The 27,245-nt window shown below is 40.9% G+C and overlaps 1 protein-coding gene across 1 annotated transcript in view; it reads left to right on the forward strand.

The window, feature by feature from the left end:
- LOC138285162 (versican core protein-like) overlaps window positions 1–27,245 on the forward strand; it is a 151,430-nt gene that overhangs the window by 118,309 nt on the left and 5,876 nt on the right. The window contains exons 9-12 of the mRNA XM_069224767.1: window positions 857–970; window positions 2,687–2,800; window positions 14,680–14,838; window positions 15,647–15,729. Coding sequence (XP_069080868.1) covers window positions 857–970; window positions 2,687–2,800; window positions 14,680–14,838; window positions 15,647–15,729 — 470 coding nt within the window. The remainder of the gene's footprint in view (window positions 1–856; window positions 971–2,686; window positions 2,801–14,679; window positions 14,839–15,646; window positions 15,730–27,245) is intronic.

Below are 27,245 nucleotides of genomic sequence, written 5' to 3' on the forward strand. Positions count from 1 at the left end.
ACTTTAGTCCACAGAAGGTTGAAAGGAACTGAGCAGGGTCCTACTTGCACTGCACAATGTTGTGCTAGCATATCCGAACTAAGGGCCAGATTTACAAGAAAGAGGCGTATCAGTCCAGATGAGCCACTTTTCTTGCGTCGCCCCTGCCCAACCTAGAGAGACCATGGATGCACCATATTTAGAATATGGTGCACCATGGTGGTTGTTTTCACAATAGCTTCATAATTCATGATGCTATTGTAGTGCTTTGCTGGATTAGTGCCATAAATTATGCAGCAAAGCACTAGATAGGCCCATAGGTTACTATGGGCCTGTCACTTAAACACCTGCCCTGAGCAGGCGTTAATAATTATGGAACAATTGCTGTAATAGAATTGTGTAGATTTCACTGCACCATTTTTATGGCCTCGCTGTGTGGGAATGCCCCCTTGCATACATTATGCTTGGTGCAGGTATAATGTGGCACAATGGGTTACAAAGCCACTTTGTAAATATAGTGCAGTAAATGGCCTCCTTAATGCTACAAAAATGACACTAGTGAGGCTCAAGGAGGATCAAGGGCATTGTGAATCTGGCCCTAAGGGCCAAAGCTTAACCCTGCTTTGGACAACTAGAACCCAATAACAACTGCAATGCTTAGTGTTCCTGTGCATATGTGGTTTGTAGATGGTTCTTTGTGCGGATGGGGTTTGGAGTAAAGAAATGGCAATTCTTTTCACAGCCACCGTCCATTCTGTTTCTACAAATAAATCTTAGTTTTTGGAGAAAAATAAACTTATGAAATGAAGCATGGGAGGTAGTGGTTTACTAAAGTACATATAAAACATTAAACTGTTGTATTAATCTTCTGCTACAGGTCAGGATCCCTGCAAAAACAATCCTTGCCATCATGGAGGTACCTGTTACACAAGAGGTTCTTTCTATATCTGCACATGTATGCCTGGATACAGCGGAGAACAGTGCGAATTAGGTGAGCCTCAATAATACACATTTTGCACAGCCTGGCTGTGGCCCAAAAGAAACAGCAAGCCTGTGTCTCACCTCAGAGATAAATATAGCATGCTTTGTGTGAAGGCCTCCAGCCCAACCAGATGGTAGACAGAGGTCGCAGTGCAATGTATAGATTATAATGCATGGGCTGTCATGTACTACATGCTTACGTTTTACCACGAGAAGGAAGGGAGACTGCAACAAACCGCAAAACCCAAAGGTTTGAGTGTTTTTTGAGTGAGCAGAAACCACAGAGGGCAAATTAAGCTTTGCAGGAGAACTGAACATATGTTTTACTTTATATTGTGTGACAAGCGTATCTTTCTTATTCATTTTTTCAGGATAAAGAGCTAGGAGAAAATGTGAGTCCAGTTTGATGATGCTGTGAAGTAGTTTGGTTAGAAGGCAAATATTTGAAGGAAGAGTACAATAATTTTTTTTTTTTTTTCTATTTTTATGTTTGAAAATACATAGATTTGTGTATAAATGTGAATGTGTGACCGCACATATTTAAACGTGAGAAAAGTTACAGCATATTTTTGTACGATCATTCCCTGGACTGTATCAGACTATCAGACCAAAGGTTTCCAGGCAAACATACATTGTGACTTGTGAATGTCAGGATATATCAAACACTGCATTAAAAGCTATATTAAGAGGTTATCTGCCACATATGTTTTATTATGTCATGGGTGGTTATGGGTTATCACATTTTCCAAAGTCAATAAATCCCCAAGTCATGGGCATGATGTTACATAAGTAAATTATGCTTTTTATTCCAATAGGCAGTGCAAAATATCAAAAGTATGATGATGTTTTGCAAGCCATCGACTTCCAAGTGGATTTGTATTTTTTGGCAGAAACACTCAATAGAATTACATGTTCACATTGCATAGTTACTCGATATGTTTCTCCTTCTGGATGTGGGCCTGGATACCATCGTAGATGGCCTGGAAACACAGAAGGAGAGATGTTCTAAAAACATTACAGTACACACGATACCCAGATATTAATCAATATTTCCACATTCTATATTTGAGTTATAAAATAGGTCCTCAAACATGCATTTTTGTAAAACCATGGCTGTATTTACAAATTTGATTTCAAATCACCAAGTGTCTTGTTGAAATGTGAGCACTACATTTTCATGTTCAGTATCCATTAATTTTTCTTATCACTGTGCATGTTTGTCAGTGAGATTTTCATCTCACCTTCATTCGCCAGGGCTGTCCCTAGCATCCGTTTCTCCAGTGGCTCATACCCTCCAGTGGTTCTTTAAGTAACACCAAAGACAACAGGACACATTTATCTACTGCCCCCTTGCACTCTAATATTGGAGTAGTCCACAGGTGGACACGTAATAACAATAACAACTAAATGGACTTTGGCAAAAGAAGATGATTTTTTTTCTCCAGTTGAAGGAGAAAGGGGCAACTAAATGTTTCAAAGGGAAAGAGTTGGCAAGTCCTGCAGTCCTTTGCTATAAAGAGAGAACTTCGCCATGAGTGCATTTAGTAATCCCCTGATCACTGCCCTTTCTGAATGAAGAGGGGAAACGATGCTCGCAGAACCGACTCCGAGATTGTGTAACTGTCATTTTGCTCTCAAATGTGTGCATTGCAAACCGTGTGCCTTATACAGCTTAATTGTGCATTTCAAAGTACACACTGTAAAGTCATCTACCATTTGGGTGCAGATATTGATGAATGTCAGTCCAGTCCCTGCCAGAATGGAGCCACGTGTATTGACGGGATCAGTGGATTTTCATGTGTTTGTCTACCAAGCTACATAGGGGTTTTATGTGAGCAAGGTAAGGCATGGTCCATTCTTTTCTTTCTTCTTATAATTTCCCATTTCCCATTTCCATGTCTTTCCTGTTCTCATTTTGGTAGGTTGTTCTGTTTGCATTAATTTCCATGTGTTTTACAATGTTTGACCATTAATGTACAACGGTATAAATGTTTAATTCTGTCCATCAGCTAATTCATTAATCATCGCATGGTTTGTGACTGGTAAAAACTATCACAAAGCATTTAGGAATTCCTTTGCTAAACAGAAGGCGGGATGGGGCAGGGGGTTGGACCTAGCCGGCCCTCAAGGGATCACAGTGCTTTTGAGCATCAGACCCCTTCCTTAATTGCCTTTCCTTGTCAAGTGATTCAGGTCCTTTATTTAATAATGCTCGTGCAAATTAGACTTTGTGTGTGATATGTACCTGCTCTTAAACCGGACTTCAAGTGATGTGGTATCATTTAAACTTTAAAATGCATCGTGAAACGTGCAACTTTATTGGTTTGTGGTGCTACCGAGGCATAGTTGTGGGGTAGAAACAGTGGTCTTTTCATGGGAGAAAAGCAGATAGACAATGATCTAGGTGTTCCCAGGTGTCACTGAAAGTGCATTTTGGGTCACTGCGGAAAACCGAGGGCCTTATTTAGGAAAACTAAGGGGCAGATTTATAGAAAGTGGCGCTGAAAGAGTGCAGCGCTACTTCCCTGCACCCCTTAGTGCCCCCCTACTGCCACCATGTGTGCACTGTATTTTATATACGGCACGCCATGGCGTAGGGTAAGCGGCAATAGCATCATTCTATGTGACTCTATTGATGTACTCTGCAGGAGTAGCGTCAATATTTTGGCACCACACCTGCAGAGTACATACGGGCCCGTTCTAAAAAATGGAAGCCCCCTTTTAACGCCTGCTCTGAGCCGGCGTTAAAAGTGCTGAAAAAATGGCACAAGGAAATCTCAGAGATTTCCTTGTGCCATTTTTTCAGCCCCCCTTGCATACATTATGCCTGGCGGAGGCATAATGTGGCGCAAGGGTTTACAAAGGGGAGCAATACAAGCATTGCACCAATTTGTAAATATGGTACGTGGGAAATGCCACCTTAACGCCACATTTGCATCAAAATAAATGCCGCAAATGTGGTGCAAGGTGGTACTAAGGGCTCATAAATATGCTCCTAAGGGCCTTATGTAAAGTTTAGTGTACTGACTACATTGTCAAAACGTTGCTGATATCCCCTCCACCATATTACAAGTGCCCTGAGCTGGAATGAACTTGAAATACAGTGGACAAAATATCTAGCCCATTTGAGATTGAGTATCCCATCAGGTAAACTCTAAAAGAGGCCCTTAATTATTGTTTCATGCATTTTACTTGTAAGGAAATGTCATCACAGGGAATTCGAATTCTCCATATGCTGTCTTCAGGGACGTTTTCAGACAGGTGACATAAATCAGATGGCTGAAAAGTGAATTTGTAAAGTTAAATGTCCGAACAGGACAATCTAGAGGGAGGCAGCTGTATAATTATTTGTTCCCTGTTGGTAAAGCAGTGCTCCATAGTCTGAAATGTGCCTGCAGATGGGGCTTCTAGAGGTAGCATAGGGATTTTCTTTATAAGATTCAGTAAGCGGAAGGTCCTGCCAGCTTTCCAGGACCAACTTTGGCCTTTCTAACTATCAATTTCTGATATAATTTTTTATAATGCAAACAAAATTCAGTCATTCAGGGTTTCAAGCAAAATAGTTATCATCTCCATCAGGAAGTTTGAGACACAATTTGATCGAGACCATTTCCAGACTAATATCTAATGTTCCAACCATTGGGAATATTCATGCATTTTTTTCATTATTGTGTTTATTTTTTTTCTTCTCGTTGGAAAGGCTTTCTCACATATGGGTTCTAGTTTATCACTAGTGAGCTAAGCCTACTGTTGGGATGGGCTGCACAAGTTGGAGTAAATGTACATAAATAGGGGTTTCACACTAAAGTACTTATATATTCGGATTAGTATGTTTTACCATAGTATTGCACTTGGAGTGAGAGCGTGGCAAGTCAGTAGAAGGAGGCAGTGTCCCAGTGATAAAAGGAACATGCAATTTTTTTATTTTAATTGAGGATTTGGGGCCAGATGTATGAAAGCATTTTGCATTCGCAAACGGTGTGAATGCCCGTTTGCGAATGCAAAATGCCAGTTCAGAATGTATGAAATACATTCTGAACGCAATTTTAAGGAATCGCTAAAATAGCGATTCCTTAAAATTGCGACCCTGTTTAGAGAGTCGCAAATTGCGACTCTCTAAATTATAAATCGCAAATAAGGATTCCTTATTTGCGATTTCTTAGCACATGGTTGAAAGCAATTCCTAAATGTGATTTTGGCATTTAGGAATCGCTAATTACCACCAAGTTGAACTTGGTGGTAACCTTGTGCAAAATTTAAAAATACATTTAAAATGCATTTTTAAATTGTACATGTAAAGCACACATGCCCTTTTGGCATGTGTGCACCTTACATGTCCCCCCAATTTTTTTTGGCATGCAGCAAAGGGCGCCTTAGCCCCCCAGCACCCTGGGGTTTTGCATTTCCAAAATTGCGATTTCTGGTTCAGAAATCGCAATTTTGGAAATGCAAAAAATTTGCAGATATGGGCCAACAGGCCCATAGCTGCGAATGGGGCCGGTATCGCAATTACCGAATCGCAAATGTGATACATGGCACTTTGCAAGTCGGAAATAGCGATTTCTTAAAAATCGCTATTTCCGAATCGCAAAGGGCCGTGATGATACATCTGGCCCCTGGTGAACTACTATAGAGTACCCTGCAATAGCCTCATAGAATTCTAAGCTGGGTCTTGAGTGCGTATAGATTAGACATCTCTCTGAGGGACTCATTGTAGGAACCCCTCAAGTTCCGGTCTACGCGCAACCAGTTGTTTGTGCTTAAATCACGATTAATAGTGGTGCAATAATTGTGCACTATGCAGGAGTTCACAGCACACGTTTTCACAGGGGAAGTATGGTGCATGTACTGCGGGCAGACTGCACACATTCCGAGTTTTTCACCACAGAAAGGGACGGAACACGTCCTGTCTCTTTGTTATACAATAAGATGATGTCTGGAATTAGGAATGGTGTGGTAATTTTACATCCAGTAAACCTCGCACCCAGTGGTATCTGTATTTACCTGGTGGGTATTAACACAACCGCTTTCACGCAATTTAGAATGACCGCTCTAGTGTGAAAGAATTAGCCATATCATTTATGTTTTGTTGATTCTACTTTTGGGGGGATCCGTGGGTTTAAACTGCTGCCTCGTGTACGACAAGAAACCCGATAAGGCGGCGCACACAGACATGTAGGCTGGAAACGTCGTGAGTCAGGACAGTCTAGAATTACTAGCCATCTGCAAACAACAGAAAGATCTTCCTGTGCTTGTGGGTGGGAAAGAGGGCTCAAAGGAAATGCATTCGAAGTAGTTAACAGAAGAGCTTCCTGGCCTGTCAGTCAGAAATACTCTTAAAAGTGTGCATGGGTGGAATTCAACGTCCCCATACATTAAAGTGCTGTTGAGGCTTGTGACCTGGATAAATGATCGTGAGCCAATTCTTATAGTCTGCCAAAATAAATACAACTGGATTAGACACAGACGAAGTTGTCTGCCAGGAGACTGGATTTGTAAGCATTTGCCTTGATTCACATGAGTTTAATGTAACCAAGGAGACCAAACACTGCGGAGCCTGTGAGAGGCTCGGAGTGGAGGGAGAGGTTTCTTAGTTCTTGTTACATGGTCTGAATTCTGTTATGTGATTTCACCTTGTCTTGTAAGACAAGCACCGGATCGGAAAGCTGTTTGTGGCACTCATCCAATCAAAAGTCCATAAATTCTGCGTTATGCAACCCCCTCACATCCTTTACTCAACTTTGTGAGTGTGCGATGAGACTTTCCATCACAGATTGGATTTGTGCTGTAGGTAGGGTGAGTGGGTATGTTTCTGTGTTAGGTGAATGTGACACCTTCAGTGAATAATGATTGACAATACTTGGTCTTCCATTGGCAAAATGCAAGCACTTTCTGAACATCCAAATTGGTGCAGCTAGGAATCTCACAAGGTAGATTTAATTGTTGTTTTAAATGTTTTGGGTTCTCAAACTAATAAAAAATAAATGAAATAAAACATGTAAAAGGTTATCAACCTTTAAGGGCCTGATTCACAAAGATAAATTACAATTTTGAATACGTTTAGACTTTGGAGTAAGTTTATTACTTTTGGTATTCACAAACTCAGAGTGTAAACTTATTACAAAAGTTTTATGTTACATGTCCCCTTTGGAGTAAGTTTATTACTTTTGGTATTCACAAACTCAGAGTTTAAACTTATTACAAAAGTTTTATGTTACATGTCCCCTCCCCCTGAGAAATGTTCCTGGCTTACTGTTGTGCAGGTGGGTGATGACACCCTAAACCCCTCCCCGAATCTTCTTAAACCCCCTTACTTCACCCTAATCCCACCCCTTTTCCCACCCACGTCCTCCAATCTCATTCATATTTACTATTGAAATGCACACGTAGAGACTCCGCAGTCAGGGTGGAAAATTCCACACACATAAGTATAGGTTATGCAGAGGCGTAAAACTCTGCACCTAATGTGTGAATTGTAGTATGTTTTGTAGATCTACAATAAATACTACAAAGTGCAGTTTGTAAATCAGGACATGTATGCTATTTCCTCTTTTTTTCTTTCCTCCTTTTCCTCATCAAAACATTTGCCTTAGGAGATTTCATATATTTATTTCTGAATTCCCCCTTGTGTAGTGCATCACACAGCCTAGAGCTGCCCTTGACTCTGAACACACTGAGTGCAAAACTAGGCCGAGTGGTGTAAGGTTTAAGCTGATAACCGCTGAAACTGAGTGCAAAAACAAATGGGGCAGATTTATTCCTGTTTAGTGCAACACAGAAACCAAAGTTGCTGCTCTGCATTGTGCCAGAGGAAAATAAAAGCTAAGCCATATTTATTAAAAATGATCTGGTGCTGCTCATTACACCTGGAATGTGGGGCAAACATACTGCCAAGCACCTCACAGAACCTTTGCACTATAGTTCAGATGTGTGTGCATGCTGTCTAGCGTAGCATTTGTATTGAAATCCCACCTTTCCAGTACAAAATCCTATGCATAGACGAATTCTTAAAGATACCATACATTGTGTTTGTGCTGTACAGTGCAGCACACATGCAATTTTGATGGATGTTTGGAGAAAAAAACGATTCCTCCTTGTTAGCGCCAACTTCAAGGAGTTGATGTTTTTTGATGCAGAGCCTAGTCTAGCTACCTTAGTAAATTGATCTTTGTTTCAAAAGCTAAGGGTGCCTGCTCTGAAACACCCAAGTACACCCCCAAAGTGAAAATGTGCTGAGAAAAGGGCACCGTTCCAGAGCAAACTTTAATATGCAGTGGAAAATAAATATCCTTACAAAAGTCTGCACTTCTTTGTATCACTCTGCTTGACTTTGTCCCGGAACAGATTCTTAGTACATCTGGTATTTTGTGCCTGCTCATACAGCTGCCATGACCTCTGTTTCAGTCAGAGAGTGTGACGCATCAAACTGCACATCATCGCATAATGATACATAGTGTAGCCTTAAAAAGGCATGCCCAGCCATATAACTCTGCTCTGCTCCCAATAACGTATTTTCAGCGTCCAGTGCCACATCAAGTCTACCACCCTAATAAGTGTATATCTAAACCCCTATATTTTCTAATGCTGCTTTCACACAATGCAGCTGTGCACACAGACATTATTGTTAGCCCAGCTCCAGGGCCATTGTTTCCTAGGCCTTACTCATCTGGATTACTGGTAGGCCGAATGGTGAAAACAGATGTTCTGCTCATTAGTTGACAAACATGATTTATAATGTGGTCTCCTTTCGGACTGCTTTTGATCAGTGTTGCCTCAGCTGACCTTCTCTATTTCCCATTGGAAAGCATTTGATAAAAGCGGCATGACTGAGCTGAGTAACACAAACCTCCCTCTGGAAAAGGATAGAGTAGTTGAGGGAAATGTATTTTTTCTCACCACTGTGTGGTCCTTCTCAGATGTTTTTCATTTTGAACCACGCGTTGCTTGGTCATGACAATTGATTATGTTCGCATACTTTTAGTAATGCTACCTTTCTCTCTTTGTCTGCTTGGGAAGCATAGAGTGGGTATTCACTGTGGACAAAAGTTGTGAGGAAAATGCATATTTTCTAAGATTGGCATCATCAGTGAGACATTGCTAATGTTCACAGTTCTTCCTCACCCTGTCGGGTAAGTTCTTTCCCATACTCCATAGAATCAGGCAGTCAGTAGTGATTTCGAGGCATTGATCCAAAGGAGTACCTTCCCCTAAAGAATGGGGGTTCTGTTTTTAGGTCTCTCATACCAGAGAGCAAAAGTGGTCAGGGTGAGAAAGACCTATTGTGAACTTAGAATGGGCTTACAGCCTGCCTATTGATTATGGTTGGTTGGCTTTGTGGTACCGCTCATTTGCGTGATTCTTATTCAATGGCTTGCTTTACTCTCCTGGTGGTTGTCCCACCCCTGAAGAATAGCCTCTTTACCATTCTTTTTTGTTTTGGTTAAACACTTCATTAAAGTGCATGTGTTTTACAGCTTTCTTCCTCATACACAAATCAACACTCCATGTTTCTCTCTCACTCGTGTGCTGCTCTCTCTCTCTCTCTTTCTCTCTCCTGGGCTTTTCCCTTAAACACCCCACCTCTTTGCTTTGTTTTGCTCTCTCACTTGTGCTCTTATCCCCACCCCAGTGTGGCTCTCTCTTGCGTGCTGCTTTCCCCTCCTCTTCCTACCCACACAACCCACCCATTCATTTATGGCCCCACCACCCCACGATCCTTTCTGATTGTTATTTTGTGCTTTAACATCACCATGTTGGATCGCTAAATAATAACAAAGAAAGTGGTGCCTGCGTCAGCGAAGGTGGCCTTCCCATTGCACATTTTTTTTATCTTTTTTTGCCAGTGCTTTTTTATTTTTGCTGATAGTGCAAACTGCATGGCAAAGTCCAAAATGTGAGTCATGTAAGCTTACCAGTTCTCCTATGCTTTCCAGCTGTCTGTTTGGCTTACAGCTTTTGGCTTACATCCTGGATTCGACTTTCCCTTTTCTATGCTAGCTCATACTATTTGGGACTGCATCACAAAGCCATTAAAAGTGTCACACCTCTATGTTTGCAATAGATTTTAACTTTTAAGCAGTTTATGAACATCACAGTAGTGCTCCTGGAAATCAGTGGCAGCTGCATGCTTTCAGAATTACTCCTACGTGTTTATTCGAATGGATTGCATACTAAGCAGGTACGCCCCCTTTCTAATTGTAATGGAACTAAGCATTAGCGCCCTTATCATTCTCTTTAATTTTTTAATCACAATGCAGAATACATTTCATTGTGGAGAAACCACTTACTTTACACCCCTGCTGTCTCCCATTCCACTTTGGAAACATGTCCTCCTCTTTTTTGAAGTAACTTCCGAAACATTTTCTGGGTGGACATGACACTCTCCACTGATGCTGCCATTCTCCTGCATATAATTCATTAAATGCACTGGCAGAGAAGGTGCCAACCTAGTGCACTTCTTCTGACATGAGTGTAATTTACAAAATAAGTTTCACTTAGCCTCTGTCTGTAAACCATGATGAGTGGGATTAAGAAAGGTAATTACATTTTGCACAACTAAGTGCTATTTAGGTGCATTAAAAGTTGTGAATCAGGCTCTTTGTGTCAGGCGAGTGGTGAAGAAACGTACAGAAGTAGTTACCTGGCACTGTTACAGCAAGTAACTTATTGCCTTTCTCTCTGTGGAGTAATTCTTCTTGAAACTGTTTGCCTATAATGATAAACTGTAGATGTTCCAACTGGAATGTGATCTGCCTTATAATTCGAGCTGCTGCCTATGTTTATTCTTGTGCGGCTATTAGGCATATGGCTGCAGCCTGAATTGGCAGAGGTGTTACATGAATTCCTATATTACCTTGTCATAATAAGTGGATGGATACAGACAGCTGGAAAAAGGCTTTCATATTTTAAACCGTCTCATGCTTAAAATATAAAAGTGCAGCGTTCTTATGGCAGGCTCCAGTTTCAGCGGATCCCTCAAGTGCAACCCTCCTGTAGTATGTGAGCAGAGTAGCGTGCTGGACACCAACACGCATGTGGGTTTGCCGTATGTCCCATTCTGCTCTGCTGAATTCCATGTCCTTTAGTTAGCATCCAACTTCTAAACAGCATTGCATTAGCTCTTAAGTCTCTTTCCTTTATCCGTTTTGCTTCCCTCCTCTTATCATTGTCCCTGCTTCACTTAGGTCAGTGTGCGCGCTTCCGCTACTCACGTGCATAAAAATAAATAACCATTTCATTTACTCACATTTAGTCCATCACACACATTTACAAATTGTGGGGACTTTCCTTGCACAACCTTACACAAGCATGATGATGCAGCTCCATGTCATCACATTTTAGGAAATAAATGTACGCTACTGTGAATATCATCACCACATATTTGCATTTATGTTGCAAGGTTTCTTGTAGGAGAAAGTAGAATTGGAAGAAGGGGATTACTATCTCTATGACTTATAACAAGGAGGAATGATTCGATGATTAAGACTATGCCCATCCAACCACCAGATCATAGACCCCCAAAGTTAGAATAGTGATGGATAAATATAAGTGATTAATGTCATATTATGGAATTTGTCCAGAAATCTATCATTCCAAAGGAGTTGGCTGACGGTGTGCGCAAGGTATGCACATTTCTAGAGATAATAAAAGATAGTACATGTGCAATGTAAAAATAGGCCTCTATGTGAAAATATCTGTGGTACCATAATATCGACATTTAAATATTGTCCATCTTGCAGCAGAATTCGCTGCAAGATAATTGACCTGCACAACATCATCAAGCTAAATAGATCTGGAGTTAGAAGAACTAATGTGCATGTCCCAAAGTATTCCTGCCTTGACAATATTATGAAAATCAATATCTTTCAGTTTGTATTACTAAATGTTAATACTTTTGTATTGAGTATTGTGACATACAACCCACTCATGGAGTAAGCATAACATAAGCAGGGACTTATCTCAAATTACTAGTAGCCCAATAATTAGGATCTCTGTGAGATTCTACTTGAGTAATAAACAATATGCTCAACCCTAGCTATACTTTACTGCATTTTTTCAAAAGTCCTTCTAGAAGTTGTGCTTTGATTTTGTGGTAGTGTTTGATGCTGTACCAAGTTTTGGTTCAACCATTAATTGAAAATCTTAACTTTTGATCCAGACATGAATATTAGCTATATAATTTATTGACAATCGGGTTTTAAGAATACCTTTGGATTGAGTGTTTCCAGCAACCTTGTCTGGGGTGTTTTACTATGGGAGTGGTCCAGGTCACATGTTATTGAATTGTGGCTCCAAATCAGGTCTCCCAGAGGTGTATGCTCAACCTAACCATAATAACATTTTAAGTTCATAGAAACCTTTATAAAATCTACCACAACTGCAGCATAATGTGTAGTGACTGTGAAACAGAATTTGCAGATCCAACATTCTACCCCAACAACACTTGTGGCCTTTGTGCAAATAAAGAAAATCTTTGCAGGCCAAAGTTCAAAGTCAAAACCATACAGGTTTGTTCAAAACTTAAAAATAATTACAGACGTCAAAAATTAGTTAGTCATTTTCAAATCAGCATAGATAATGCAAGAGGTCATAACATAAGGAAAATAGTCAGAACCAAAATACAGTCCAGCAAAGAACTAACATAAATTTATTCAGACTGTAAGTCAAGGGAGAGACAAAAAAATATAAATCAGCAAAAAGACTGACAAAAAAGGCTGCCTCCTATGACAAAGCCAAAAGATCCAAGTATAAATGAAGAGACAGTTTAACATAGAGACTTGGTTTGAAAAGCACAGAAAGTCCCTTTATATGCATTAGCATACAGGCTAACCTGGATTCTGCCTTTGAGAATATAAGTAGAAAGTCTGGCACACATCCTAGAAAAAGCACATTTTATAGGTTTCAGACAATGAAACCTATAAAATATGCATCAGTGTAACAAGATGTGTCCTCATAAGGCTGTACTAACAAAGTTACATGACATGATCACTGGAGACATTATGCACCAGGAAATAAGATATTTTAGAAAACACCTACACTATGAATAATTATTGATTACACTTTACCCGACAAAGAAATAAATGACATTGCACTATTGAAGCAAACAAAATAGAATGAGAGATTTAGAAACGAATGTAGTACAGTTATGGCCTGAGCAGCAGCAGGTCTTAAAAAATGTACTTGCACAACACATCTCCTGAACACAGTTTCCTCCATGAGGAACACATTATTACATTGTATTTGCAAATTCCACAGCACCATGAACATAATATATATTTTGTTTACTTTCTGAAAGAGGAAAACCTCAGGTAGAAATGTGAACTTGAAAACCAAACCCATGAAAAATAAAAACACATTTTTTTCTTCAGCAGCTTTGACATAGATTTCAGTGCAATCAAGCTCAGACCCAGTAATGCCAGTTTGTGGTCTAGTACTAATTTAACCACAGCTAAGTAAAGATCATTTCTAAATAATAAAAATGCTTTCTCGGTACCAAGAGAAAAAAACTAATTTGCACAGATTAATCATTCCCCTAAAGGAATCGGGAACTGAGATATTAGATCACTACACTTTTCTGCGTCCCTGGGTCTTGTCATCTAGTCCACAACTTGCCACATCTTATACAGCAATTTTTGCTCCTCAGACTTTCCACCCCTCTGCTGAAACTGATATGCACTCGGTTGAGAAGGCTTCGCTCCTCTAGAAAGGTTATTTATTTTTCCTTTGGCAAGCTAGATTCTCCCCAGAGGTAGCAGTCGAGCTCTGCATCTGTGAGCTGAACACTGACAAGTATTTTCCTTCTTGGCCATTTTCAGTTGCTAGTTTCCAAAGTTAGAGTGATGGGACAAGGGGACTGAAGAAGTCAGTCATGACATCATCCAAGATGAAGGAAGACAAAGGGCATAGAGAACGAGAGAGAGTAAGGGGAGGGAGAGTAGTACATGAGAGAGAGAGAGGCGGAGAGAAAAGCAGATAGACATAATGGCAAAGAAATCGAGGAGACAGCCAGGCATACTCAACGAGAGGGAGAAAAACAGTGCGAACCAGAGATAAGGAGAGAGGCGACAAAGACAGAAAAGTCAGAAAGAAAAACAGTGATAAAGGGAAAAGGGAAGAGGAAGAGAAAAAGCAAAGAAGAAAGTCAGAGATAGAGAAAGCGAGAGAGAGAAAGAGAGATAGAGAAAGAGAGAGAGAGAGAGAGAGAGAGAGAGAGAGAGAGAGAGAGAGAGAGAGAGAGAGAGAGAGAGAGAGAGAGAGAGAGCACGCACTGTACGACAGAGTTGTTCCCTGGCTGAGGTCTGGCTTTGCGTTCTGAGAACTTTACAGTTGGTTAATAATCTGCTGTAATCTCAAGCACGATTGTCATTGTGGTGCATTAAATTTCAATTCCCAAATGCTTAATATTTACATCAATAACAAAATAAGATCGCTGCTGGCTGAGGTACTGTAAGAGCAAGGAATTACACAAAGCCCGAAAGGGAGGACTTTACATGATACCACAGTTCTTCTTCTTGGTGTAATAGCTGATGTTATTTGGTATTAGAACATTTTGACTCAGCATCTTTTGAAGAGTGAAACGCCCAAAGGAATACCTTTCTTGACTAAATAAAAAAAGTCTGCATTCTCTATAGAAAGAGATGTAGAAGCAAAGGTGAACCATTTATTTATGTGATACCCATTCGACTGCCCTCGTTCTGAATCTGAGCCTTTGCCTTGCAGACACGGAGACCTGTGACTACGGCTGGCACAAGTTCCAGGGCCAGTGTTACAAGTACTTCGCGCACCGGCGCACCTGGGAGGCCGCGGAGAGAGAGTGTCGTGTACAGGGGGCTCACCTGACAAGCATCCTGTCTCATGAAGAACAGCTCTTTGTCAACCGTACGTGCACTTTATCGGTTTGTCTGTGCTGCATGAATGAGTCGACAGTGAAAACACAATATTGTGCTGGGATATTATGGTCAGACAAACTTTACCTGTTCTGATGCAACCCTTCCGCACTAGTCATACATCAGGCCAGGAGTTTGCATGTGTCCGTCAGTAGAAGCCTCAGATCTGTTCCTACCTGTGGTGAAGGCCAAACTAAAATGAGGTTTTAAAATAATTGAAAAAATAGACGGAAAATTAATTGTTTTGAATGCAATACCGATGGGGATTTGCCCCTATCGTGTTTGTTTGTGAATTATCGCCTGCAAATTAGTTGTTAGCATCAGATCTCCGATAAACAAAATGTCAAACAACATCGTACCTTGCCTTCAATTAAGGCAAAACATCCTATGTATCTAGAGGAGTTTGATAAATGAAATCATTGCATTATTTGGAACCATATTCTAGCCACTGATGCTTTAAAATGCCCCTAGAGGTATTCTGTGCTGATGCTAATCTGTGATGAAGGGAGTTTCATCTCAGTCACTTTAGCAAGCATTTTTTTGTCAAGCCTGCCAAGTGGAATATGGTGACAAAAGATCTCCAAGAGTGCAAGAAATACATTGCTGGTTGTATTTTTTATAAAATCATTAAATGCCAAAAGCAACGCCGGGGCAATGAGCTTGTGAATGTTCCTTAACATTCCACAACATTTCTGGAAAGCAGCGAAGAATGATTCATACTTCAAAAAGTGCTTGTTTTTCTTTGATAACGTTGCTCCCTTTTATGGACAAATTGTCAAATTCACTCTTTTTTCCCACAGGGTTAGGCCATGATTACCAGTGGATTGGCCTGAATGACAAGATGTTTGAACATGACTTCCGCTGGACCGACGGCAGCACCCTGGTAAGACGGCCAATAAGCTGTGCACCTTACTTCAGAGCTGTGAGGAATGTCCTGAATCTACAGTTTGGATTCAGGATTCTGACCTTGCATTGACAGTGACACTGTTGTTCTTCATTCTGACGGTTTGGGGCGATAAAAACGAAAGCACTTACATGTATGTATGTATGCATGTATGTTGCAGTAGATTCAGCCAATTTCAGAGAGCTTTGGAGCTATCCTGTGATTCTCGGCATGTTAGGGCCTAGTGGTACCAGTAGGTTGGCGTTTTACTAGTATACCAGTGACTTGCACCCCTTTTTTTAAATTGCCGCTCTGTTTTAAGTTATTTTCATAATCCAGGACCTGTTACCACAGTAGTAAATGCAGTGGTGCTGGTCCTTAAGTTGCTTATGCTTCTTCTTCTGTTAGCGCATCACACATACTCAGCCCATGTTTCCCTAACTGCGGAGTGTGCCACCCATCCTGCCTGCAAGAATGACTTCGCAAATGAGGCTAAGAACAGATCTCCTTCACCTGGAGCAAAGTGTTTCATAGGGCTATTGAGTGCTTGTCACGCGCCATAGACGGCGTCAGCTAGAACATTTCACCAGGGCCGCCAAGGACATCCAGTGAGGTCACAGAATCTGCTGAAGCACGTCTTGTCCTTCCAAGCCCAGGTGCTACTTTTCCATAAACAAATTACACTGTAACAGTTTACTTAATTCCACTAAGTAATGCTCAGAGACCTCATCATATAAAACAGCCCAGCTGCGAGCACGGCTTGGTAATATCGCGCACGTGTTAACAACAGAACACGCTTGCAGCTGAGATGTCATCTGGAGCATGGCGTTTTCCCACTCCCGAGCTTGGGAGCTTCAAGACATTCCTGCCTGCTCAGAAGCAAGCATGTTCCATATTAGGCACGGGCTGACAGCAAAACATGTAAGGCCGGGGGAAGAGGCATAATGGCTTCCCCAGATTTCATGGTATCGGAATGTGCATAACCTTAGCAAGCAAGCAATGTTGGACAAAGACAGATCGAAAGACGGCGTGATCCGAAGACAGCTGGGAATGGCGCTGGAAGGCGGTGTGGTGCCTGGAAGGAAGTCAGATGTTTTACATCACTAGTTGGTTAGTTTCACTGTATGTGCCACAAAAATATTGCAGTAAAGAAAGATGGCATTTTGCACAAGCTTTGACCTTCAAACAGCTGGCATGTGATGCAGGCATGGGGATGACAGAACATGCAGGTGTAAGTGCCGCATTGTTGAGTGAAGGGTCAGAGATGGCAGCCAAGACACAGTTTCTAATGGACTGGTATCTGCTCCCAAGGCACGTTTGATAATGAAGAGTTAATAAACGTTCAAAAAGAAATTAAAGCTGTTTCTGGCAGTTAATGCTAGATGTGCTTATATTTTACAAAAATTACAGAAAAAAAACATGCATTACAACTGGCATCTCCTTCACTGCACCCATTACACAAAGTGTTATGATAGATTTAAAAAAAAAAAACAGTGTCTATTGGCTTTAGTATGCTTTAGAGCAGTCTACCTTTTCTATATACTGGTTTGTGCAAAGATGTAATCAGTTAATGAATATTACCGATTAATGCCGATAACATGGCTCCTTCTCAAACACTATTGTAGGGTAGGAGTAAATGCTGTTAAACTTCACAAGAAATTACAAATTGATTGACGTTTTCCTTTTGAAGTGGGTTGGTTGCCAGTAATATCAAACAGCATTTTTGACAATCGAAGTGTCACATGTTTTAACCTCAGCATGAACAACTAGTTATCCTTTACAAGTAACTGTTGGAAGGTGTCACAATTAGGAAATTATTTACAAACCATACTTGAAATCAGAGATCTTGGTTGGAAAGGAAGACTCAGAGTCAGAAAACATGCAGGCTCTGAATCAATGAGCGTGCATTGTCAATGTCCAAATGTTATAGCAATTTTGTCACAATTGTCCTCTGTGTGAAATAGAAATGTGGTTTTAATCCTTGAAAGGATAATATGGCTAATATCAACACCAATTTAGCCAAGACTCAACTTTCAGTTTTTTTAAACCCCATTCATGGGGCCACAAGACACAAAGGGTTACTGGGCCGCAACTGTGGTGTTTGGGGTTGTTTGTCACTGATGTCCTGGGGTCTGTCCTACTTTGGCTCTGCTTTGACACTGACTGGGGGTGAGTGTTTGCATTGTTCAGCACACTGTCCATCATCCTTTTGTGTTGCTAAAGTAGCCCTAAGTGGGAAGGGTATGCCCAGACGTGGGTCCCTTGCTCATTGTGCCACTGGATTCAAGCTAGCGTGGCTGATGAAGGGTGAAACCCTGAAACCGGTCCTAGGATGCTTGTTTCCGGTCCAGTGAGGACCTGGCTTGGCAGTTCGGGCTGGACTGTCCCCCTGAGGGACATGGTCAAGACTGATTTGCATATGGCTGGGTCCAAACTGGGGTGGCATGGTGAGCAAAAGAACGATGGATTAAACCCAGATCTGTGACTGGGGGTGAGTGTGTGCATTGTTCAGCACTCCATCCATCATCCTTTTGGTCTGCTTTGACACTGAGCCAGGTCAAACCCTTAATGCAGTTGACTTTCAGGGCCATATTTATACTTTTTGACGCAAAACTGCGCTAACGCAGTTTAGCGTCAAAAAATTTAGCGCCGTCTAACGCCATTCTGAAGCGCCATGCGGGCGCCGTATTTATTGAATGGCGTTAGCCGGCGCTACCAGACCGGCGCTGCCTGGTGTGCGTGTAAAAAAACCACGTACACCAGACAGCGCCGGCGTAGGGGGAAAATGGCGTATGGGCGTCTTAAAATGGGGCAAGTCAGGTTGAGGCAAAAAAATCGTCTTAACCCGACTTGCGCCATTTTTTAACGACGCCCATCCCCCATCAACATGACTCCTATCATTGTAAAGATAGGAGTCATGCCCCCTTGCCCAATGGCCATGCCCAGGGGACTTCTGTCCCCTGGGCATGGTCATTGGGCATAGTGGCATGTAGGGGGGCACAAATCAGGCCCCCCTATGCCACAAAAAAAAAAAAAAAATACTTACCTGAACTTACCTTAATGTCCATGGGATGGGTCCCTCCGTCCTTGGGTGTCCTCCTGGGGTGGGCAAGGGTGGCAGGGGGGGTCCCTGGGGGCAGGGGAGGGCACTCTGGGCTCATTTTGAGCCCACTTGTCCCTTAACGCCATGCCTGACCCAGGCGTTAAAAAGCGGCGCAAATGCGCCGTTTTTGGCCACGCCCACTCCCGGGCGTCATTTTTGCCCGGGAGTATAAATACCACGTAAATGCCTGGGAGTCATTTTTTAAGACGGGAACGCCTCCCTTGCATATCATTAACGCAAGGAAGGGGTTCACGCTAAAAAATGACGCACACTCCGGGCACTTTGGCGCCCGAAGCGTCTAACGCCATAGTATAAATATGGCGTTAGTTGGCGTTAGTTTAGCGTCGAATTTGCGTCGAAAAAAACGACGCAAATTCGGCGCAACCAGAGTATAAATACGGCCCTCAGTGTGTGAGAGTGAGCACTCACAGGCTTCTCTTACAGGTAGTGTGGGTGCGGAGGGCAAGAGCTCAGAATTCAACCAACCGACACAATAACTTAATGTTCAGCACATTCCTTGCCCTTAAAAAAAGCAAATATTTTAATCACTCAACAGAACTTAATACTACACTACACTATTCAATTTATGGTAAGCCAATACATGATTGTGTCACTGACTGTATTCTACAGAAGGTATTACACCCTCATGCTTCAGTATTCTCTGACCACCTAGGTAACTATAGGTACTTCAGTCCCCCGTATGTTGTGGCAATCGTATGGATTAGGCACAGGTGCACATTATCACTGTTTTCTAATGGAGCTTACAGCTCCACTTAGGCCCTGAGTATGAGTTTAGGTGCTATTTCTCTCCCCTGATAAATAACAATACCACGGGTATGATTGATAACACTTATTACGAGTTGGTGGAGAATAACATGCAATTTGTGGTGTTTGACACATCAACATCCACACGATATGATAAATACCAAATGCTTCCCCCCCGTTGAATTTCAGCAGCTTGGATCTGCCGAAAATTAACAAAGGTTGAGGTATGTAATGCATCTGAAAAATGTAATTTTAACTAATTGGGCATGCCAACATTGAGGAATCATAGAATAGGTAAGGGATACCAATGTTTTGCAAACATCTTCAATCAAAGAAATGAATGCTCTGTAAAAAGAAAAAAATCAGAGCATAGTCAGGAACAAGATGCAATCATGTTGAATAATTACGAACTTTAGTGACATAAGCTTGTTTCAGAAGTTCCTTTTCTGCCCTTATCATTAAATTCAGGTTCAGTCTGATTGAAGACAGAGGGGAGGACTGTGCTATTTGAAGCTCACTTAGTGGGTAGCGACTAAAACAGTTTTAGACAAAAAACTTGAGGTTCTCTCACAAAGTTATATCTGGCTAGGTTTTAAGAACCTGCTTCCTAGAAAGCCCTGAAGTCAGTGTGGGTCCTGGACTTACCACTTTAAGAATTTCTGGATGCACGTTTGGGTATAACTTTACGGCAGAGAGGCTGTTAAATCAGCTTCCTTTCACCGGGCTATTTTCATAGGCAATTGCATCCTGTGGTTGTTGATTTTTTGAATTTGTGTCAAATCCATAGGGAATTGTCATATAATATTGATGTGTCTCTAGCAGTGTGAAACTAATAAAAATTCTCAGTTTAATGCAATACAAATATTTGCAGGTGATAATCCCAAAAGTTAAAGACATTGGGTTACTTTCTTGTGTTATTGTTGAAGGGTTAAGGTTTCCTGGGACGTGCACAAGATGACACTGTAGAGCATTGTATTATGTTACATGTGCCAGAATCAGTCATCAGCTAGCAAGGTGATGGGTGAACCTCTAAACCCTAATGAGATTTGCCGTTCCTTCCCTCCTGGTTTTCAGGACTACCTTGCTTTTGTTGGTTTTCTGGTGTCAGACTGATCTATTCTCAGTATATTCCCTTGTAGCAAAGATTGTTTCATGTAAGTCCCTGTGTGCGACATTTGGTCGCTCTTGTTACAACAACCCTTCTTTTGTATTTGAAAAGATTAATATACAATGTAAAGACTATACATCACTTTAATCCATAAAGTAACATGGTATTAAGTCTACCCGAATCAATAAACCTTAATTATGTTGAAAATACGTTTTAGGAGTTTACCTTGGGTGAAGGAAATTCATATTTTGGGAAAGAGCTAGTCTGCACAAAGTACCCCACCATTCAAGATTCCCACGAGGCTTTTGGATACAATAATTTTAAATCCAACTGCATATGCGTTAGGAAGATCTAGAAGTTCAATTGAAGCTAATCTGAAAGAAAAGAAAGACTCCCTTTAAGGATAGGCTTCTAAAATATAATAGAATATTCAGTTTTTCAGAACTCATTTACTCTGACCAAAGAAATTCTCTCACAATGAAACTGCAATACATTTTAAATGCTTTGGATTCAGTATTGGACTTCTTAAATAATGAATAGGTGCTTTGTGTCTACCGATTTGTCGGTCCCAACAAATATTTTGTATTATTATTTCTGATTTTAGTCGCAATTGACGCTTAGTTTCACTGAAAGAAGGAAACATACAAATGCTCAGTTTTATAAGTCAAATTTGCAGTTAGAAGGATTTCAGTAATGCAAAGCTCGTTTAATCTTAGTACGTAATATTATCAGTCACAAATATAAAGACACTGTCAATAAGCCGTGTAAGTGCTCATTATCTATTGCTATTTTTTGTCGTTAATATGCGCTAATTCGAGCCACTGGTTTCTTGAGTCAGTTATGGCTAAACACCACCACCTAGTGGATGAATTGTTCTGTTATAGTTCTTCATTTTAATTATTGTGTTAGTAGAATTGAAGGCATGCCATACACTTATTTTATTTTGTCTTTTGGTTATTTTTGTTTAAATTAGATAGATGCTGATGAATTGTCTCAATTTACATTAAAAATACAGGAATATAAGAACGTATACGAGAATTCTCACGAAGCAAAAACATGAATAACATTACCTTTGTTTCTGTAAGACGAAACATTTAACTTTTTAATATGTTAACTTGTCTGAAGTTGGCAAATTACACTATTCAAAATGCATCCCGCTCGCATTATTGAACTGTTGCTTTGATGCTTGCATTCCTATGCCTACTGCTTATAAAGCTGAGATCCAGTGCTGAATAAAACATAAGGTCACTTACTGCGATTTGACTAGCATTTTCAAAGCCATTAGGTTTCGGCTGTAAAAGGCTACACCATTGACTTTGTCAATTAGTTTTTCATGGGCATTTCATGCCAAATTTTCCATGAGAGTACAACTGAATTAGTGGAAATCTCCCATTGCAAAAGGGCCACTGATATGTATGTATCATGATGCATGCATGCGTTTTGTCATTATGCACGTCTTGACGCACCAGTGCAAATGTTGACATTTTTAATGTACAGTTCTAACGTGACAAAAGGCCATTTTAAAACACTAAATTACAAATAAAAAAGAAAGCGAACACCAGCAAAACAAAGGAAGCAAGGGTTAAGGAGCACATAGTAGCTCGAAGGCACTAGTAAAAATTTATAAATACATACAAACATTGAAGCCTGGTAGTGGGTCACGAAGCAGCACAGGGGGCAGGACATGGGGTATCCAGGAGAAGGTAAGAGAAGTAAATACAGAGAATACGTGGGGGCAGAGGGGAGGTACAAGTGGGGTAGTAACCAAGTAAATACCTGCCCTCTCAAGGGATGCGGGAACCAATTAAGTAAAGGAGTGCCTCCAAGGCGGCAAAGGAGGGATACTGCTACTCCAGTCAGAACAGAGAGACTAAACTACTCCTTTGTGGGACAAACACGTGAATTGGGCAGAAAGCTATCAAATCAAGACCATACACTCAAGATACACTACATTCCATTGAATTTTGAGGAAGGGCTGACCAAAGAGGCAATTCTAAGAATACTTTATGTATTTAAAATACAATAAGTCATCCTAAAAGTGGCCCCGACGTGTGCACATACAGTAGAGGTTTCCCACGAGAATATTAACTGCAAAATAGGATAGGGACAAAATATCCCGACCGAAAAATTGAGTTCCGAAATATGCTAAAGGTAAGCATTTATAGGTGCATATAGAAAGGTGTATATAGATAGATGCAGCTTTACTGTACTGAACTTCACATATATGTACTTTGACAATATATGTACATCATCAAGGTATGTAGATGTAGAGTTAAAATAATAAATCTGTGCTTAACTATGTGCACTTACATTCACGATATTCTGGTCTTTGCTATTTAGTACTCAAAATATTGGCATCGCAAAATTTTTCTTTTCTTCTATTATGACACACAATCTAAAGTAGAATTAAAAACGGAAAATATAGGAAAGAAATAGTACATAAAATAGAGGTTTTCCTCCAGAATATTGGCTACAAAATATTGGGGGGCCGAAATATCTCAGGCTAAATATCGAGTACAAAAATATCCTGAAGGTAAGAATGTAGGGGGTTCGAATAGTGAGGTGTAGGTAGATGCAGGTTACCTGTACTTAATTTCTCATACATATATCTTAACAATATGTATACATCATCAAGGTATGTAGATTTGGAGTTTAGATTAGTAAAACTGTGCTTACCTATGTGCGCCTACGTTTATGATATACTGGTCCTCGATATTTAGTAATCAAAATGTTGGTATCATAACATTCTTCTCTTCCATATTATGACATACAAACTAAAGTACAAATACAAACTGAAAATAAATTAAAAAATAACAAAATGCCACTATTAAACCTTTGTAACACCACAAGAGTTTTGCAAAAATGAGCAAATTGTGTTCAGTCCTCTTTAAAGCACAGGCATTCTAATTGAGTAAATGTCACATGACATATTCATGTCACGTGATGTTTAACAAATGATGGTCAACAAATGTCTGTGGTGGCAAAGGTTAGTTTCAGAATCTAGACACAAGCAGACTTGTAAGTATGCTGACTTTCAAAGAAGAACTGCTATATTTCATCTATAGTAAGTCCAAGTTAAAGTGCTGATCGATGAGTCTGAAACGTCCACAGGACTTTCAGCCATTCTCAGGGTCTATCTCCCTGGGTCTCTCATTTCAAGTTTTACACTAAGGGGCTTATTTACAAAATACCTTGAGCCACCAGTGCATCACTCTTAATGACACTCCAGCAGGGCAGAATGCAGACCCGTATCTACGAGGCCATGCAAAGCCACTTTGTGTGGTGTTTCATGGTCTCATAGATACTAGTGTAAAGCAATGCAGAGCAAGTCCCCACATTGCCTTACACTGCGTTGGGGAGGGGGATGTTCCATGGGTGTTGTGGTGACTTTTCCCATGTATCACAAATTAATTTTGACACATCCCCAGATTTACCAACCCTGGTAAACCTGAGGATGCGTCAAAACTGTACTCCTCCCCAGGGGAGACGTAACAAGGAGAAATATCTTTATTTCTCATTGTTTTTCCGCTTTCTGTGTGTGCTGCATTGTGCAGCACACATAGAAAAAGAGAAAAGCCTCCATGGATTGTTTTTGTGCAGGAAGATGTCCCTTTCTGCACAAAAACAATCCTGTCAACAATGCAGACGTCCTTATGCCATAGTGCAAGCCTGCCTGCATTGATGCTAGGCACCAAATTGTGCGTTGGCGCTGGCTGAAAGGAACAGAATGCACATTATCTCGTAAAACTTATGCATTCTTGCCCTTTTGAATTGATGTAGAGCACCACAGCAAAAAGACTTGTGCCAGCGCCCTACGCCAGTTCATTGTAAATATGCCCCTACATTTTTTTGATTGGTAGATGCAATGATTTTTTTTTTTACACCAAATGGTAATCATCAGATAAAGATATGTCATAGTTAAGCAACTAAATTGAAGAAAATGTGTCATAGAGCTGATAAAATAGTTTCACTCACAAGCATGTCGCAAGATTTGTGGGGTCAGTAACCAAAACATTTGAGAAGCCTCTTTTAGGTTTCAGATGAAAGGAGCTCGTAACTAAGAAGACATTTATTCTAGTGAAAGATAAAAACAGCATTTGCAGGGCCTAGTGGTAATGCCTTGTTAAGCGCATCGAGAAGCAACAGGTCATCCCTTCTGTTTAACAGGAGAGAATTAGTGGATAATGAGGTCCCTGCAACCACTGCAGTGCAGGATGGGTGTCATCCCTTCGAGGGTCCACACCCTTCAGGAGGCCCATTTAGCCCAATACTAATGAATATCTGTGAGATATAGGAGACTTAGTGGACTCTCTTCACATTCTGCTGGGGGCCCCATCATTTTGTGTTACGCCACTGGAGAGCAGGGTCTCAAATTTGCTAGCCCTTGGGCAACGAGCACCTGGTGCCATTCTCTTCTGTTTGCCCTATTAACCATAGTACACGTAAGCATTTTGACAAGTGGTTTTAGGCAAAGGGTAGTACCCACAAGGTGAAGGAGCTTTGGAGGAGAATATGTGTGTCCAGTATATCTCCAGCCAGGCCTCTAAAACCTGTGTATGCGTAGTTCCATTCTCAGTACATCATTATATAAAACAACATCCTACTTATTTGTTCTACATTCAGAAGTGCTAATTGGCAACAACCTTGGCAGAAGGCAAAGAAAAGACTCTTTGACAAGTGTTCTGAATCGCGTCTCATAAAACATTTCCGCCCACGTCAGAGCCAGGCATGTCTTTACTGCAGCACACATGGCTGGCAAAACTTTGGTGACTGGACTCTGTTCAATATTAGACATTACAGACATTTCCTTTGTTGAGGAGCTTGGCCTGGGGGGACAATTCATCCGCTGAGTCTGCTCAAGACGTGTTTTAGAGAGAGGCAGGATGCACTGTAAATGTTTCTGAAAAAAGAAGACGTGCAGATGTTCTGACGTGGTTGGTAACATCTGCTTCAAGCAGAAAGAGTGGCCCCTGAGTAATTTTATAAGAGCATAATAGAAGCCTTCTCATTTCTGACATTTCACTTGTGACCAGTTTGTGGTGGGGGGGACAGCCCTCTGTCTTGTATGTTTAAAGATTTTGCCACGCTAGGACACGGATGCCATGTGACATCAGCCGTGAACAGAGGACACAACTTGGGTCCCCAAAAAATGACTCAGAGAATTCAGTATCACAGTACTACAGGCAAAGCACAGGGGAACAGGAATGGAGTGAACAATCAGACCTGTGTGTTTGAGACAGAATAATATATAGAATTATAGATGGGTAACTGAGAGGTGTGGGGATGTTTTTCTCTGAGGGGTTCTGAGTGAAATCAAATAGACAGCAAGAGCAAAGCTCAAATTGTCTATGATGTGACTCAGAACCCTTGGGTGAAAAACATTCCTACAAGTCACTGTTACCCATCTATAATTTTATGCTATGTATGGCCTCCAAACTCACGTGCCCCTATATTATAGCTGCTAGGCTGTGGAAAAGGAGTAAAGTGGGAGCCATACATGATATGGCCTCTTCTCCCTGTCCCATATGTGAAAAATATACCTTACCTGCCATCCAACCCTAACCACCCTTCTTTCTCCTCCTGCAGATGTGCTCTTTGCTTTTAGTCAAAGCAGGCAAGGAGTATTGAGCTGACAGGTTTTCAGTTAGGCCTGGAAGCCTGGCCACAAAGACTTACACAGCGGAGTAACATGCTTTTATCAACTGCTGCTAAGTCATAGCAGTAACTTACCAATCCAGCGTTAACAATAGACACTTCCTATTGAATCCATGCATTATAACAGTGTTGATTATAACAATAATAGTTTAATTTAGAGTTTCACACTGCACTTGTGTGTTTTTAAGTGCTGTAAATCATTGGTCATGCTATCACTGAATTTAAAGATACCCACCTCTGGAAAATATGACATAATCAGAACGCACAAAGTGATGATCATTGCATGTTTTAATGGTAGTAGTTTGTGGTGTTAAATATCATTTATTTAAAGAGGCAACTAAGCCCGCTGACACCCTCTCTCGAAAACATATACTCTAGCAGGCGCCTGCGGCATACAGGACTTCTAGTTCAGTACAGACTTGTACCAGGCTGGACTAATAAACAAAAGCAGCAGTAGCAAAAATCTTCAAACCAGCCCCACTGCCTTCACTCCGTCATCCATCCATCTATGTTCTGTCCCTCTCCCTCTCTCTCCTCCCTCTCTGATCCTTCTTTATCACTATCTCTCTCTCTCTGTATTTATCTCTCCTGAACTCCTTATGGCGCCATATAGTTTTAAACTTTGGGAACTGGAGAAAGTGACAAGGTTACCAGCAGCAGCCAGTGGCCTTCAAAAACTGTCAATGATTTCTCCTACCTCGGAAATGCCTTACAGGTAAAGTGGTCAATCTGGCCTTGGACTCACAAGAGGCTGAAGGATATGTTAAATGCATTACAATAGTGTAGTTAAATAAAGAAGTATGAACAGTGCTTCACATGCCTCCAATGATAAAAGGGCTTGCAGGAAGACAGTATTCAAAATTCAAAATGTGGTTGGAAATATTC

Source organism: Pleurodeles waltl, chromosome 1_1, assembly GCF_031143425.1.
Source record: "Pleurodeles waltl isolate 20211129_DDA chromosome 1_1, aPleWal1.hap1.20221129, whole genome shotgun sequence".
NCBI classification, from domain to species: domain Eukaryota; kingdom Metazoa; phylum Chordata; class Amphibia; order Caudata; family Salamandridae; genus Pleurodeles; species Pleurodeles waltl.